This window comes from Nymphalis io, chromosome 24 (assembly GCF_905147045.1).
Source record: "Nymphalis io chromosome 24, ilAglIoxx1.1, whole genome shotgun sequence".
NCBI lineage: Eukaryota > Metazoa > Arthropoda > Insecta > Lepidoptera > Nymphalidae > Nymphalis > Nymphalis io.
Window position 1 is genome coordinate 6,448,719 of NC_065911.1, and position 16,226 is coordinate 6,464,944.

General features: G+C 41.7%; 1 protein-coding gene across 24 annotated transcripts in view; it reads left to right on the plus strand.

Annotated features, from left to right (window-relative positions):
- Positions 1-16,226, plus strand: part of LOC126777812 (twitchin) — a 125,326-nt gene that overhangs the window by 93,607 nt on the left and 15,493 nt on the right. For all 24 annotated transcript variants that reach the window (XM_050500951.1, XM_050500970.1, XM_050500971.1 and 21 more), the window contains 20 exons: positions 6-4,994; positions 5,078-5,245; positions 5,370-5,522; positions 5,763-5,912; positions 6,493-6,687; positions 7,054-7,258; positions 7,416-7,574; positions 7,888-8,092; positions 8,564-8,700; positions 8,920-9,129; positions 9,338-9,693; positions 10,009-10,129; positions 10,473-10,670; positions 11,173-11,292; positions 11,683-11,847; positions 12,038-12,208; positions 12,889-13,005; positions 13,306-13,471; positions 13,951-14,111; positions 15,527-15,685. In XM_050500951.1, coding sequence (XP_050356908.1) covers positions 6-4,994; positions 5,078-5,245; positions 5,370-5,522; positions 5,763-5,912; positions 6,493-6,687; positions 7,054-7,258; positions 7,416-7,574; positions 7,888-8,092; positions 8,564-8,700; positions 8,920-9,129; positions 9,338-9,693; positions 10,009-10,129; positions 10,473-10,670; positions 11,173-11,292; positions 11,683-11,847; positions 12,038-12,208; positions 12,889-13,005; positions 13,306-13,471; positions 13,951-14,111; positions 15,527-15,685 — 8,305 coding nt within the window. The remainder of the gene's footprint in view (positions 1-5; positions 4,995-5,077; positions 5,246-5,369; positions 5,523-5,762; positions 5,913-6,492; positions 6,688-7,053; positions 7,259-7,415; positions 7,575-7,887; positions 8,093-8,563; positions 8,701-8,919; positions 9,130-9,337; positions 9,694-10,008; positions 10,130-10,472; positions 10,671-11,172; positions 11,293-11,682; positions 11,848-12,037; positions 12,209-12,888; positions 13,006-13,305; positions 13,472-13,950; positions 14,112-15,526; positions 15,686-16,226) is intronic.

A 16,226-nucleotide genomic window follows, 5' to 3' on the forward strand; every position in this document is an offset into this window, starting at 1 on the left:
TACAGATCGAAGGTGACGTTACGTCCGGTAAAGTTCCTGACCTAATTGAAGGTAATACATACGAATTCCGTGTTCGCGCCGTCAACAAGGCTGGCAAGGGCATCCCAAGTGACGGAACTGCCCCGCATCTGGCTAGGCCTAAGAACCTGGCGCCAAAGATTGACCGTAACTTCATGTTCGACATCAAGGTTAAGGTTGGACAGAACTTTGAGCTCGACGTTCCAGTTGCCGGTGAACCCACACCGACCAAGGAATGGCTACACGGAGATAACCTTGTACTTAATACAGACAGAATCAAGATATACAATGATTCGCACAATACTAAAATCCGAGTCATTGACGCTAAGCGTGCTGACACTGGTACATACACTCTTAAAGCAAAGAACGTCAATGGAACAGATACTGCTACAGTCAAAATATTGGTGATGGACGTACCTCTTCCACCAGAAGGACCATTACGTGTAGACGATATCACAAGGTCTGGTTGCTCGCTTAGATGGAGACCGCCTAAAGATGACGGTGGCAGTGAGATTACACACTACGTCGTTGAAAAGATGGACCAAGAAAATCTGCGGTGGATTCCAGCTGGTGAAGTCCAAGGTTGCTACATTCGCATCGACCATCTTATTGAAGGTCACGACTACAATTTCAGAGTTCGTGCTGTTAATAAACATGGTGAATCGCAACCCCTCGTGGGCCAAGAACCTATCACTGCTAAGGACCCATACGGTACACCAGACAAACCTGGAACACCAGTTGTTAAGGACTGGGACAAGGATCATATGGACTTAGAATGGGTCCCACCGAAAAAGGATGGTGGCTCACCAATTACTGGTTACATTATAGAAGCGAAGAAAAGGTACGGTCCTTGGGAAGTCGCTGCTACGGTAACAGGTAATAAGACAACAGCAACGGTACCAGGACTTCAAGAAGGAGAGGAGTATGAGTTCAGAGTCATCGCTGTTAACAAGGCAGGAAATGGTGAACCATCTGACGCATCCACCCCGCAAGTGGCTAAAGCTAGATTCTGTGCTCCCACATTCGACAAAATGCTTCTTGCTGATAAAACAGTTAAAGCAGGACAAAGGATACAATATGAAATCCCAGTTGAGGCATCTCCGAAACCAAACGTGGAATGGCAGATCAATGGCAAAGCTGTACACCCATCGGACAGAATTGACATTCAAGTTATGCACAATAGGGTCATACTAGACATTCCATTTTCCGTCCGTTCTGACGGTGGTGTTTATAAACTGACCTTAAAGAACGACCTAGGAGTATGCTCAGCCAGTGCTACTGTTACAGTGTTGGACAAACCATCGAGACCAGAGAAACCTTTGGTTGTATCTGATGTTACAAAAGATTCCTGCTCATTATCCTGGAAAGTACCACTGGACGATGGTGGATCTCCAATTTTGCATTATGTTATTGAGAAAATGGATCTCTCACGTGGAACATGGTCAGATGCTGGCATGAGCACCTTCTTATCACATCAAGTGACCAGGCTTATCCATATGAAAGAGTACTTGTTCAGAGTAAGCGCAGTTAACGCTATCGGACAATCAGAGCCTTTAGAATTAGATCGCGCTATCGTTGCTAAGAATGAGTTCGATGAACCATCTGCTCCTGGTAAACCAGAAGCTACTGACTGGAGCAAGAACCATGTAGACTTGCAATGGAATCCACCCAAATCCGATGGTGGAGCTCCCATCACTGGTTACATCGTACAAAAGAAAGAAAAGGGCAGCCCGTACTGGGTAAATGCTGCTCATGTACCACCTAGCAAAACTAAAGCTACTATACCTGATCTGGTTGAAGGCCAGGATTACGAATTCCGTGTAATCGCTGTCAACCAGGCTGGACAATCTGAACCCAGTGAACCTTCAGACATTATAACAGCTAAGGATAGATTTGTGGCACCGAAAATTATTACACCACTTAAAGAAATTCGTATTAAGGCCGGTCTTATCTTCCATTGTGATATTGACTTCATTGGAGAACCTATACCTGAAGTCAAATGGACGTGTGACGATAAACCAGTGGTTACTAATGAAAGGACCACTGTTACTTCTGTAGGCCACCACACAATCGTCCACACTGTTAACTGCAAGAGATCAGATGCCGGAAAATACCATTTGTCACTGAAGAATGATTCTGGTTCTGACGAGGGAAGCTTCGACGTGATCGTTTTGGATGTGCCTGGACCACCGCAGCCACCATTCGTATATGAAGAGATAACTGCCCAATCTGTAACTTTGTCATGGAAACCACCTAAAGACAATGGTGGCAGTGAAATCACAGGCTATGTAATTGAGAAACGTGATTTGACTCATGGTGGTGGTTGGGTACCAGCTGTCACTTACGTCAACCCTAAAAACACCCACGCAACCGTACCTCGTCTTTCTGAAGGCACCAAGTACGAATTCAGAGTCTTTGCTGAGAACTTGCAAGGGCGTTCTGAACCGTTAGTTACTGATAAGCCAATCATAGCCAAAAACCAATATACAGTACCTGGCAGACCAGGCAAACCGGAACTCATATCTGCAGATAAAGATCACATCAAAATTAGATGGTCTTCTCCTATATCCAATGGTGGATCAAACATTCTCGGCTATGATGTTGAAAGGCGAGACAAGGCATCTGGTAGATGGATTAAGGTAAATAGAGAACCAGTCCGATTTAATGAATATACTGATGAAAGAGTACAAGAAGGTCATCAATACGATTATAGAGTATCTGCTGTTAATGCAGCTGGAGCGGGACAACCTTCAGATCCATCGAACGTTATTATTGCCAAACCAATGAAGGAGAAACCTAAGTTGTGGCTTGATAGTCTTATCGGTCGCAAGATCAAGGTTAGGGCTGGTGAACCTATAAACATAAACATTCCAATAACTGGTGCACCAACACCTAAAATATCATGGACCAAGGGAACGGTACCTGTCGTACCCTCTCATAGAATCTCTGCTGAGACTAAAGCTGATGAGACAAAACTTAGCATCGAAAAATCAACTAGGGAAGACGCTGGTAAATATACAATTACGGCAAGTAATGAGCATGGCAAAGATTCTGCTGACATCGAAGTCATCGTTGTCGACAAACCTGGAATACCTAAAGGCCCGTTATGTTGCACGCCAGTTACTCATGAATCGATGAGCTTAACATGGCAGCCACCCACTGATGATGGTGGCAGTGAAATCACTGGTTACGTTGTTGAAGTCGCCGAATTTGGTGTTAACGACTGGCGAACAGTCGCAGGATTCTGTCCTAAATGTTCATTCACTGTTAAGAACTTGACTGAGGGTAAAAAATACGTATTTAGAGTTCGTGCAGAAAACTTGTATGGTGTTTCTGAGCCTTTAGAAAGCAAACCCATTGTGGCTAAATTACCGTTCGATCCACCAGATGCACCCGAAACACCTAAAATCACTGGTTACAGTGCTAACAGCTGCTCCCTTGAATGGCAACCACCAGCGAACTGTGGTGGAAAACCCATTACTGGATATTACGTTGAAAAGAGAGAACGTGGAGGTGAATGGATTAAGGTTAACAACTATCCAACACCAAACACTTGCTACACGGTACAAGATCTACGCGAAGGCAATCGCTATGAATTCCGTGTCATTGCTGTGAACGAAGCTGGACCCGGTAAACCAAGCAAACCGACCGAGCCTATCGTTGCGCAAACTCAAATACTCAAGCCGAGCCCACCGGAAGCACCCAAGGCAGACAGAATCACAAGGGACTCTGTCACATTATCCTGGAGACCACCGAAGAGTGATGGTGGTGCTAAAATCAAGGGCTATATTATTCAACAGAAGGCTAAGGGAGACAAAGATTGGAAGGACGTGAACGATGTACCTGTTCCGACCCTCGTGCACGTCGTACCGAAACTTAAAGAAGGTGAAGTGTACCAGTTTAGGGTGATTGCTGTTAATGACGTTGGTAAATCTGAACCAAGCAAACCAACAGGTGACATTACTATCGCTGAACAGCCAAACAAACCTTGCATGGACCTTGGTGGCGTGCGTGACATTACTGTGCGCGCTGGCGAGGACTTCTCTATTCATGTACCATACACCGGCTTCCCACAACCAACGGCGTCGTGGTTTGCAGATGATAAGTTGCTTGATGTTGAAGGTGACTCAAGAATATTCCAGAAGATCACACCTGAATCTGCGTCTCTTGTTGTTAAGAATGCAAAGAGATCAGATGGTGGACAGTACCGTTTGCAATTACGTAACCCATCTGGCTACGACACTGCCACAATCAATGTTCGTGTTCTTGATAGACCCGGGAAACCGGAGAACTTGCGTGCGGATGAATTTGAAGGTGAAGCTCTTACATTGTACTGGAACCCACCGAAAGACAATGGTGGGGGAGAGATCACAAACTATGTCGTCGAAAAGCGTGAAGCTCGTACGCCTAACTGGACAAAGGTGTCCGGTTACGTCACCACACCGTTCCTGCGGGTAAAGAACTTGACTGTTGGAAAGAGCTACGAATTCAGAGTCATGGCCGAGAATCAGTACGGCCAGTCGGATCCTGCACAAACAACGGAACCGATTAGAGCAAGACATCCCTTCGATCCACCTGGCGCACCCGGTGCTCCTCGTTCGGTCGAAACGACAGAATCTTCAATCACTGTTACCTGGACAAAACCGCGTCACGACGGAGGATCACCCATCACCGGCTATATCCTTGAAAAGAGACTAATAACCGAAGACAAATGGACCAAAGCTGCCCACGCACACATTCCAGACACTACATACAAGGTGATAGGATTGATCGAGAACCACGAATATGAATTCCGCGTGTCGGCAGTTAACGCTGCTGGCCAGGGCCCGTGGTCGCAGAGCTCGGATGCGATCCGCGCTTGTGCCCCGCCCAATGCGCCGCGTATCACCAGTGACCTTAGCCTGCGTGACATCACCGTTATCGCCGGAGAGGAAATCAAGATCACCGTCCCCTTCACAGGAAACCCGAGACCGAAGGTAGGCTTAATGATTTTCTAAAAAACCTCTAATAAGATAAAAATATTCATCATCTATATTCAATGTATTTTCTGGATCCGCAGGTATCGTGGATAATAAACAACGACGAAGTATTCCCCGACCATCGCATCAGATTCGTTACATCTGACATCGACACGGTGTTCCACAACTCCAGCGCTAAGCGATCGGACACGGGCTCGTACACCGTACAGTTGACCAACAGCGAAGGATCTGATAGTGGAACTTGCAGGGTCATTATCTTATATATTATTATTAACTATCTATAATTTTATATTGTAACAAAAAATAAAAATACCCTCGTCCTTATTTCTTTTTCATTCGATACTATATAGTTCTGTTCTATTTATCTTTCAGGTGCTAGTCGTAGACAGGCCATCGCCACCAGTGGGACCACTCGACGTGTCTGACATCACCCCAGACACTTGCACATTGTCATGGAAACCACCATTAGATGACGGTGGCTCACCCATTACCAACTATATCGTTGAAAAGATGGATAATATTGGGGTAAATGCTTAAGAAACTAATTTATCTTTGTTAGAATATTTATTACCAGTTTCGCCACGGCATGTTCGACACTTACAAGAGATAATAGATTCACTGTGCGCTTTGTACCATATGACCGTATGTGTACAAAGAAATTACCAAAAATGTCACCTACTAATAATTATTTTAATATTATTATAAAAAGTAAAACATCCTGTTTTATTTTAAATATTGTATTCATATTTATATTGTTATATTCAGGTATGGTCAAAGATCTCATCGTTCGTCCGCAACTGCCACTATAACGTCATGGGCCTGGAACCGAACCACAAATACATGTTCCGCGTTCGCGCTGAGAATCAATACGGTGTTTCAGAGCCGCTGACTATGGACGACTATATAACTGCCAAGGTATTGAATAATAATAATAATAATAATAATAATCATTTCTTTGCATGAAACATAGTTTTACAGATGTTATGATTTCTTTATAAGTCTCTAATACATTTCGCCCACGATAGGCACGCAAATATATTTGTTAACAAGTAATTGTTTGTTAATAACATAAAGTTTTTGTAAACGCTAACTGATATTTCTAACTTAAAAAAAATAATATTATCCAAAATTATCCATTTACTAAAGTTGAATGTATCATCAAGTTCATTAATTATTCATTCATTCAATACATTCTTGAATTTTTAAATATTCATTTATAGAGTAAACATTTTTATCTATTAACCATTTTTAAGCTTAGACCTTAGTAATCTTAATGCTTTTTAGCCTTTTGCTTTAAGCCCTTAAGCTTTTTGGTTTTTTGGTATATTATTAAAAATTGAAGAAACGGACCTCATTGGAACTTTCAATTAGATCTATTGAATGGTCTCCGTTACCGATAGATTTATATATTATCATTAATGTCCAAAGTTAAAAGTATAATTGTTTTGTGTTGACAAGACATTTTGTAAACTCTTGTATTTGTGATTTTTCACAGTTCCCATTCACGATACCCGACCCACCGGGCGTGCCTCGTGTGTTGGACTGGGACGGTTCCACTGCCAACGTTGTCTGGGATAGACCGAGATCAGACGGTGGAGCTCGTATCCAGGGATACAAGATCGAATTTAGAGATGTACAGGACAAATTATGGACTAGTGCTGACTACCTCGTTAAGGATTGCAATTACCAGGTACAATTACAATTACATTTAACATAATAGGAATATATCCCTTTAAATAGTCATGACTATAAAGAAAAAAGACCAGACCACCCACCATAAGTTGGCCTATTACACACCTTTTTTTTACGCTGAAAAAACGCTTTACGCGTTTCCCCCACGGGAACAGTGAGAGGGTATGTGGGGCTCGCCGGTGCCCAAGGCGCCGAGTGCGCCGCTAACATCGAAATATCCACTAAAACACCAGCGGTACCCATTCCGTCTTAACGAGGAGCGCCACGGGATCGCTTTCGCATGCTACCGTGGGCCTATTACATACCTGTCTATGTACTCATTTACGATGAATATAATTAATACCATATAATACAATTCCACTAGGCATATAATCTGGAACCGGGTCACGAGTACGAGTTCCGCGTCCGCGCAAAGAACGCGGCAGGTTTCAGCAAATACTCGGCCAGCTCTCAGCCCTTCAAGGTCCGCGGCAAGGCTGGTCCGCCCTCAGCGCCTCGGTCTCCGAGAGTGCTGCGAGTGGGAAGGAACTACGTGGATGTTTCTTGGGATCCACCGGCATCTGACGGAGGTTAGTGGCTTTAAATATGTGTAATGAATTAAAATATATATATATATATGGTAATAGTAAAAGTAGTAAAAAGTAGTATAATGGTATATGGTAATAGTTTGAACCGAAAAAGTTCAATTATCCAAATAAAAATCATAATACCGTAAATTTTCCGCAGGTTCCCGTGTAACAGGCTATATTATTGAGCGTCGTGAGCTCAGCAGCTCGGTGTGGCTCAAGTGCAACGACTACACCGTGCTGGACACGACCTTCACTGCGCTCAACCTCAGCGAGAAGGCAGACTTCGAGTTCAGAATCATCGCTGTCAACTCTGCCGGTTAGTTGCAATTTGTCTTTATCATACATGTGTTGGTATATAAGAATTTTGATTGTTGTGGAAAATTTAGGTCAAACTTAATTAAAAAAAAATTTATTAAAAGTTTGAGCAAAGTGAAGTACTTTGTATCAGTAGATGAAGTTATTTCATATCTCTATCTCTCTCTCTCTCTCATATCTTTATATCTGTACCACTAGTTCGGAGGCTAGCTCTTAAAACAAATATCGGGCTGGGATATAAGAAAGCGTGCGTCTGAGTCTGTGTGAGGAATGCATCTTTTATATGGATCAGTACAATGTTCGGTGCTATCCAGGCAAATCGGAACCATCGAGCTGCACCACCCCGGTGCGCACCGGCGAGGAGGTCGGCGGGGCGAAGCCCGAGTGGCTGAAGCAGATGCCGCCCCACGCGTGCGCGCCGCTGGGCCGCCCGCACGCGCTGCAGTGCGTCGCGAGCGGCCGCCCCGCGCCCACCGGCCGCTGGCTCAGGAACGGCCGGGAGCTCGTGCTCGGCACGCGGTTAGTGCAGCCGACACTCTGGATATAAATATATTATCGGTTATTTCAATGTCGTATAGCACTGGTTATTAATGCCATGAATATGAGTGTGAGCAATTTTTTGTTTGATTCTCTCACTGAGGTTTATTCATTTAACGATTTTTAGAGTATACAGTTATATTAAATGAAGTATTATTTACTTTATCAACATGACTTAGTACTAATAAGTATTAAGTATTCGTTTTCGATCACTTATCAGTGAATTTGAAAATTCCGTTAAAATAAAACAAAGATAAAGGGTAAATTTATCGATCGAGCAAAGATGGCTAAACACAAAATTCCAAGCTAAAAGTCTGGAAACAGAATCTATTGATTTTGAATATTAAATTTAATACATAGCTAAATAGATTTATGACAATAAATAAGTAAGTATAACGCTTCCATATTGAATAAAGATTTTTGACTTTTGACTATCAATATTTACTTTTACAGATTCATATCCGAATCCCGCGAAGGTACGCTCAAATTGAACATCCTGGAGGCCACGGAAGCGGACGAGGGCGACTACACGTGTGAGGCAAGCAACAGTCTTGGACACATTTACTGCACCGCGCATCTTAAGATTGGAAGTGAGTACACAATATTTATTTATGGTCTTTTATATATTTTTTCTTTTTTTTTTTTGTACATAAGTCGGTGCAATTACTGGCAAAGGAAACATAACTGAGCTCTCATGGTTGGTGGTACTATGACTTTCCCAAGAATAATTCTAATTTCTGCCTGTCTGTGCATACCATCTGGTTGCTCATTCGCAGTCTGCCATTTTTTTATAAAATAAATCTCATTAGGTCCACCTCGCATCACCCGCATGCCGGGTGACCTGCACCTCCCGGAGCACGACAACACTAAGATCAAGATCCTGTACACGGGAGACCAGCCCGCTGACGTCACGCTCAGCAAGGACGGGCACAAGCTCACAGAGTCACCTCACCTCAAGTACACCGTCTTCGACGACTACATTCTTATCTTCATCAAGGATATCACTAAGGATGATATGGGTATGTATCCTATTTAATTGCTAGAAAGGATTATTATCTATCTATCTTTATTAAACATCAAATGTCCCAATACTTATTACAATAGACGTAGCCTTATCGCCAAATAGCGATTTATTGCAAGCTGATGATAAATAAATTCAATTATAAATGCAGAAATATTTATCTTTTGTTACTTAATATAATAATTAAGAAATTTATCATTTAATAGGAACATACAAAATCACGATTAAGAACAACTCCGGTGAAACATCAGACACGTTCTCGGTAACCGTGACAGGATTACCAGGACCTCCACAAGGACCTCTGGAGGCCACCGACATAAACAAGCACACGTGCACATTGGTTTGGAAACCACCCACGTACGACGGTGGCTTACCGATCACACACTACGTGGTCGAGAGGATAGATATCTCGGGCACCACCTGGATAACCATAGCGTCCTCGGTCAGGGATACGAGGTTCACGGTACACGGTCTCACTGAAGGTCAGGAGTACAACTTCAGGATACACGCCGCAAACGATAATGGAATTGGTCCTGGATTGGAAGGTGTTAACCCGATCAAGGTGAGATTCAGAGGAAATTTAGATTCAAATATAACTATGTTTTATCAATTATTCAATCGCTGAAAGAATTACTACATCAACTCATATTATTTATAAATACTACTATACTATAAAATAACAATGCTAGTTAATAGTTAAATTGTTACTTAAAATGTAAAGACTAATATATTTCTTAGTTATTACTAAACTACAAAACTATTAAATTTATTGTCCTTTAACATTTTTAGTAACTTAAAAGTAAATCCATTATGTCATAATATTTGTTGTATTGAAATTATAATACTAGTATAGTAATAATAATGCCCTGCCTGTCAGGCCAAGGCGCCCTTCGACCCCCCGTCAGCTCCGGGCGTGCCCAGCATCCTGTCGGTGGGCGGACACTTCGTGCACCTCGAGTGGGACAAACCCGAGAGCGATGGTGGATCGCGCGTACAAGGTAACATCACCGACCACATTAGAATATTACAAGATTGTTCCAGGAGTAATATGAATAGAGAAAGAGAAGACAGGAGTTTCAGGAACAAAAACTAACACATACACGAAAATTAAACACTTTTTAATTATTATTCTGTTGGATTTTCATAAGAATTTTATTATAATTTTCAATATAACTTTCGTCCAACGTGCATAAAGTTGAGTACAGCCTGTGAATGTCTCACTGCTGGGCTAAGGCTTCTTCTTCTTTTAAACGAGATGGTTTGGAGCTTTATGCAAAGCTCCAACGTGCGACGTGTATAACTCAGCGTAATTTTGAATAAAATAATGACGTCCATTTTTAGGCTATTGGGTAGACAAACGCGAAGTCGGCTCGATGAGCTGGCAGCGTGTAAACGCGACACTGTGCGTGGCGAACCAACTGAACTGTGCCAACCTCATCGAGGGTCGCCAATACGAGTTCCGTGTCATCGCACAAAACGAAGCTGGTCTCTCACCTCCCAGTACCAACAGCCAACAAGTCAAGGTCGTAGATCCGAAGGGTAAGTACATCGACCATTTTATATAGTTCATTATATGTGATGTTCTGGCTGATACCGGCCATAGCGGACGTTCTCCACGGAAATTAGCCGGAGGTAAGCTCATAATTGTAGTAGTACAGAAGTGTATGTATTCAAGTGCTTTCTATTTCCTTCACTCTCATAGAAAGGAAAACCGAATGTAAACATTGTCAACTTCCAACTTCCAATTTGTCTTTGAGAATTCTCGATAGAAACACCCAATAACGTTTTACTGAATCAGTCAATTATTATAACAACCTACGGTATAGCAATTCTTTTTCAAATGTGTTTATGTCAAGTCAAAATAATGACTACAAAGGAAAATAATGTTTAACAGATAGGAGATTAATTCGTCGATGATTATAATAATTATTTATTAACGATTATAGCGAATTAAACATAATATATTAATCGGACTAAATATTTATTAAATTTAAACTGATAGTTTTGCATCAGACCTAGCTGAGTCTCAACATTCTTACAGCTGCAACACCACCGGAGATTGTGAAGCCATTGAAGAATGCCAACTGCATCCAGTACCACAACGCCAAGTTCCAATGCACCATCACCGGATCACCGAAACCCACCATTACATGGTACAAGGGTAAGTGGCTAATTATATCATACTATACTAAAATTGACAATATGAAAACATAAAAAAAAACGTTTAAAATATAGTTTTAATCTACTTCCATAAAGTTATCGTTTTTTTCAAATAGAGGTAAATGGTAATTAAGGGGGGTTAACTTTACTGTTAAATACTTAATTTGTGTTCAAGGAAAACATCGTAAGGAAAATTTCCAAGAATTCTGCCACCATATACTCACCACTTTTATAGCTTTGTTCCGGTTTGAATGGTGAGCGAACACATAGAACCTCATTACACATAGCATATTGAGGGCCATGACAAGAAACGGCTCACTTGTGTCACCACGAGGGGTCCACATTGTCACTTCGTCTCTCTGTTCTAAACGAACACGTGTGTGCCCGCCAGGTGCGCGCGAGATAACGAACGGCCCGCGGCACCGCATCTGGAGCGAGGCCGACAACCACTTCCTGACCGTGATGGACGTGTTCGGCGAGGACGCGGACGAGTACGTGTGCCGCGCCGCCAACCGGGCCGGCGTCAAGAGCACGCGCGCCGAGCTGCTCATCATGAGTGAGTCTCGTTGCCCGCACTTGAGGTTCTAACTCGTGAACACGGTTGTCGTACCCGAAATTAAATGTTTGTCACACAGCAGTAACAAATGATTTGTTACTTGTAATTTGATACTTCTTGATGTCTTTTTTATCATATTTGAAAAACATTTGCTCGTAACTCTTATTTAAATCGTAAACTTTTCTTAAAGCTGCACCGAAACTGAACGTGCCGCCGAGATTCCGCGACACGGCCTACTTCGATAAGGGCGAGAATGTGGTCATCAAGGTTCCATTCACTGGCCACCCGGTGCCTAAGATCGCGTGGGTGCGAGAGGGAGAGACTATTGAGTCTGGACTGCACTACCATGTGGAGAGAAAAGGTATATAGATTTGTGCATCGCGTACTCGTTTCCTAACCATCTCTGTTTCATCGCGTATTTGATGTCTAACATTTATTTTTATTTAAAGAAATCGATTAGTGTTATTAATTAGTAATCTTTATAATAAACTATACAATTAAATATGCAAGGGAGACAACGGGCCGGTTGGCGTGATTGGTAGATACTTGTCTCTCACGCCGACGGTTGTGGGTTCGATTTCCACTCACGACAGACATTTGTGTGCATGAACATGTCTGTTTGTTCTGACTTTGGGTGTTATTATCTACATAAGTATGTATTTACAAAGAGAAAAGTAGTATATGTAATATAGAAGTTGTCTGGTTTCTAAAATACAAGCTCTGCTTAGTTTGGGAACAGATGGCCGTCTGTAGATAATGTCCCAGGATATTATTATTATTAATCTCATAGATCCATTATCCATAGATTCATTAAACTCTAATAAAACAGATATACACAAATAAATAAACATTTATATGTTGTATCCAATTATATTTAGTTGTTGTCCAACAATAACATATTCTGTATAAAATTTGATACATTATTTCAATAACAAGCTGGTTTGGTTTGATCTTCTGTGCTATAGATTATCTGTGCCATATCAACATACAACAACCCACCAACCAAATAGTTATGTTAAATCTATTTAAAATGAATTCCAGAACGTCACGCCATCCTCACAATCCGCGATGCCAGCAAGATGGACTCCGGACCGTACAGGATCACCGCTGAAAACGAACTTGGACAGGATTCCGCCATTATTAACATCGAAATTAGCGGTAAACATACTTTGTAATATAAACAAAAATATATTTTTATAGAATAGGAAGGCGGACGAACATATGGGCCACCTGATGGTAAGTGGTCACCAACGCCCGTAGACATTGGCATTGTAAGAAATGTCAACCATCGCTTACATAGCAACCAACCTTGGGAACTAAGATTTTATGTCCCTTGTGCCTGTAATCACACTGGCTCACTCAATTAAACTCAATATATATTTATTAATGTAACGTAATGCTATTTATACTAAAGTTGGTGTTTTTAATCTTTGCTAATATTTGAATCGCCGTTTTCAGATCGACCTGACCCACCGCGCTTCCCATCAGTGGACAATATCGGCGTGGACTCGCTGGCATTGTCATGGAAAGCGCCAGTTTGGGACGGTGGATCTGATATCACCAACTATTTGGTTGAGAAGCGAGAACACCCCATGTCCAGCTGGATAAGGGTAGGAAACACCAGGTAAGAGATTTTCTAAACTAGCATATATATATTTTTTTTTTTCGAAAAATAGGAAGGTGGACGGGCAAGTATGCCTTCTGATGGTAAATGGTCAGTATCACCCATAGACATTGTAGGAAATACTCACGCACGTTAAAGTGAATTCAGTAAGAGAGATAAAAAAAAAACTCGGAACTATTAAAATTGTAAAAGTTTGCGAGAAATAATAGAACCATTTTAAGTAGTGATACACAATAATCGAATGAAGTGAAATATTATTAATAAAGTTCATAAAAAAAAAAACTGCTCATACGCATATGAAAATATGATCACTTCAAAACAAGTAAACGGCAAATAATTTATTATTACAATGGTTTCGAATAAAGCAACGTGACGCATCAAATTAATTGCCAATCAGCTCGATGTTCAGTATATTACAGCGCTGATTTAAATTGAAGTCAATAAATAAATTTCTATTTCTATTTATTATTTTTTTACAGATTCACAACAATGGCGATCACGGGATTAGCATCGGGCAAGCAGTACGAGTTCCGCGTGTACGCTGAGAACATTTACGGACGTTCAGAGCCGAGCGAGCCGACGTCGCTCATACAAACCAAGTCCATCATCAAGAAGGAGTTCAAGAAGATGGAATATCCAGGTAATATGTTACGATGAGCTTTATTGAGACTTAAATGACCACAAGCAATTGTTTTAGTGTGATAACATACGCAAGGGGTATAATATTTCTTTTTTTTATGATAGCAATGCACTTTTTATTTACACCTCCAATTGAGCTTACGGGTTGCGTAAGGAGTGGGGACGACAAATAGTCCAAGGCGTCCAGATCGATCGAGCAAATTTCACATCGCTTGACAGCCCGTACACCATTGCGCTATTGATGTTTAAAAAATATAATATCCGTCCGTAACAGCCTGTGAATGTCCCACTGCTGGGCTAAAGGCCTCCTCTCCCTTTTTGAGGAGAAGGTTTGGAGCTTATTCCACCACGCTACTCTAATGCGGTTTGGTAGAATACACATGAGGCATAATTTCAATGAAATTATACAAATTATACGCTTTCTATCGACTGTATCACGGCGAGTGCTCTGAGGAATTATTCTCTCTAATTCCTGCTTCCCCCTTCCTTCTTAAGTCCACGCGAGCTGGTTCTCGATGTCACCGCCTAACTGTGACATCAATTCCATCGTGCACAAAGAAATTTGGCAACTCCTTTCTTTGTCGTACTTCCAAAAAATGGAATTCCTTACCAGCTCACGTGTTCCCCTCCTCTTACAACCCACCTTCCTTCAAACGAGGCGTGAAGAGGCATCTTGCGGGCCGGCAAGGCGGGGACGGCTAGTACAGAGCATTCTTCCCGACTGTACTGGCCGTCGTCGCGTTTGGACTCTACTACCACTTACCATCAGGTGGAGTAGAGTCATTTGCCATCCCGGCGCATATAAAAAAAAAATGCAGGTTTCCTCACGATGTTTTTACTTTACCGTAAAGCACGAATTATAATCACAAATTAAGCACATGAAAATTCAGTGGTGCTTGCCCGGGAACCCACGATCATCGGTTAAGATTTACGCGTTCTTACCACTGGGCCATCTCGGCTTAAAAAATACAGTATACATATTGTAAACTACCAGTGTCAACGAATCAGAGTTTCCGAAGCAAAAACATGTATAGAAGTTTCTCACGTGCACCTTTATGTATGTATTACAATAACAAAAAAAAAAAAGTTGTACACATCTTTTTTTTTTTATAGAATAGGAAGGTGGACGAGCATATGGGCCACCTGATGGTAAGTGGTTACCAAACGCCCTTAGACATTGGCATTGTAAGAAATGTCAACCATCGCTTATAGCCAATGCGCCACCAACCTTGGGAACTAAGATTTTATGTCCCTTGTGCCTGTAAATTACTGGCTCACTCACCCTTCAAACCGGAACACAACAATATCAATTATTGCTGTTTTGCGGTAGAATATCTGATGAGTGGGTGGTACCTACCCAGACGAGCTTGCACAAAGCCCTACCACCAATCTAAAGTATCACTTTCTTGTTGACAGTCGACGAAACTGGCAAACGTATCCGCACGAACGCCGACCACGGCCCCGTCAAGGACTACGACAGCTACGTGTTCGATATCTACAGTAAATACGTCCCGCAGCCCGTTGAGATCCGCACGTGTTCTGTGTACGACAAATACGATATTCTCGAGGAGATTGGTAAGTTTATAACTGAAACGATATATGACATACGTGGCAATATAAATAGGCACTATACACATACCACATTGCTATATCGTATATATAATTCGATCATGTAGTTGTTCATCTTATAAGGTAATCTAATTATTTTTTATCATATGAAGTACATGGCTCACATCGAGTGACACAATACGAAGTTTATACCAAACGAGCGATACACGACAGATACTAATCTGGTCTACTTTTTGAATCATATAAAACATACCACATATAACACTCACATGTAATCCACATTACACGTAACATATAAAACAGGGGCACATGTCACGTAGCGTTTAGAAGTCTAAACTCATACGCGCGTACATATACATACGTGCTCAAATACACAGAAACATACACACACGCTTATACACACGCGCTCAAACAACACAAACATACACACGCGTTCAAACAACACAAATATACACACGTGCTCAAACAACACAAATATACACACGTGCTCAAACAACACAAACATACACACGTGCTCAATCACACAGAAACATACACACACGCTCAT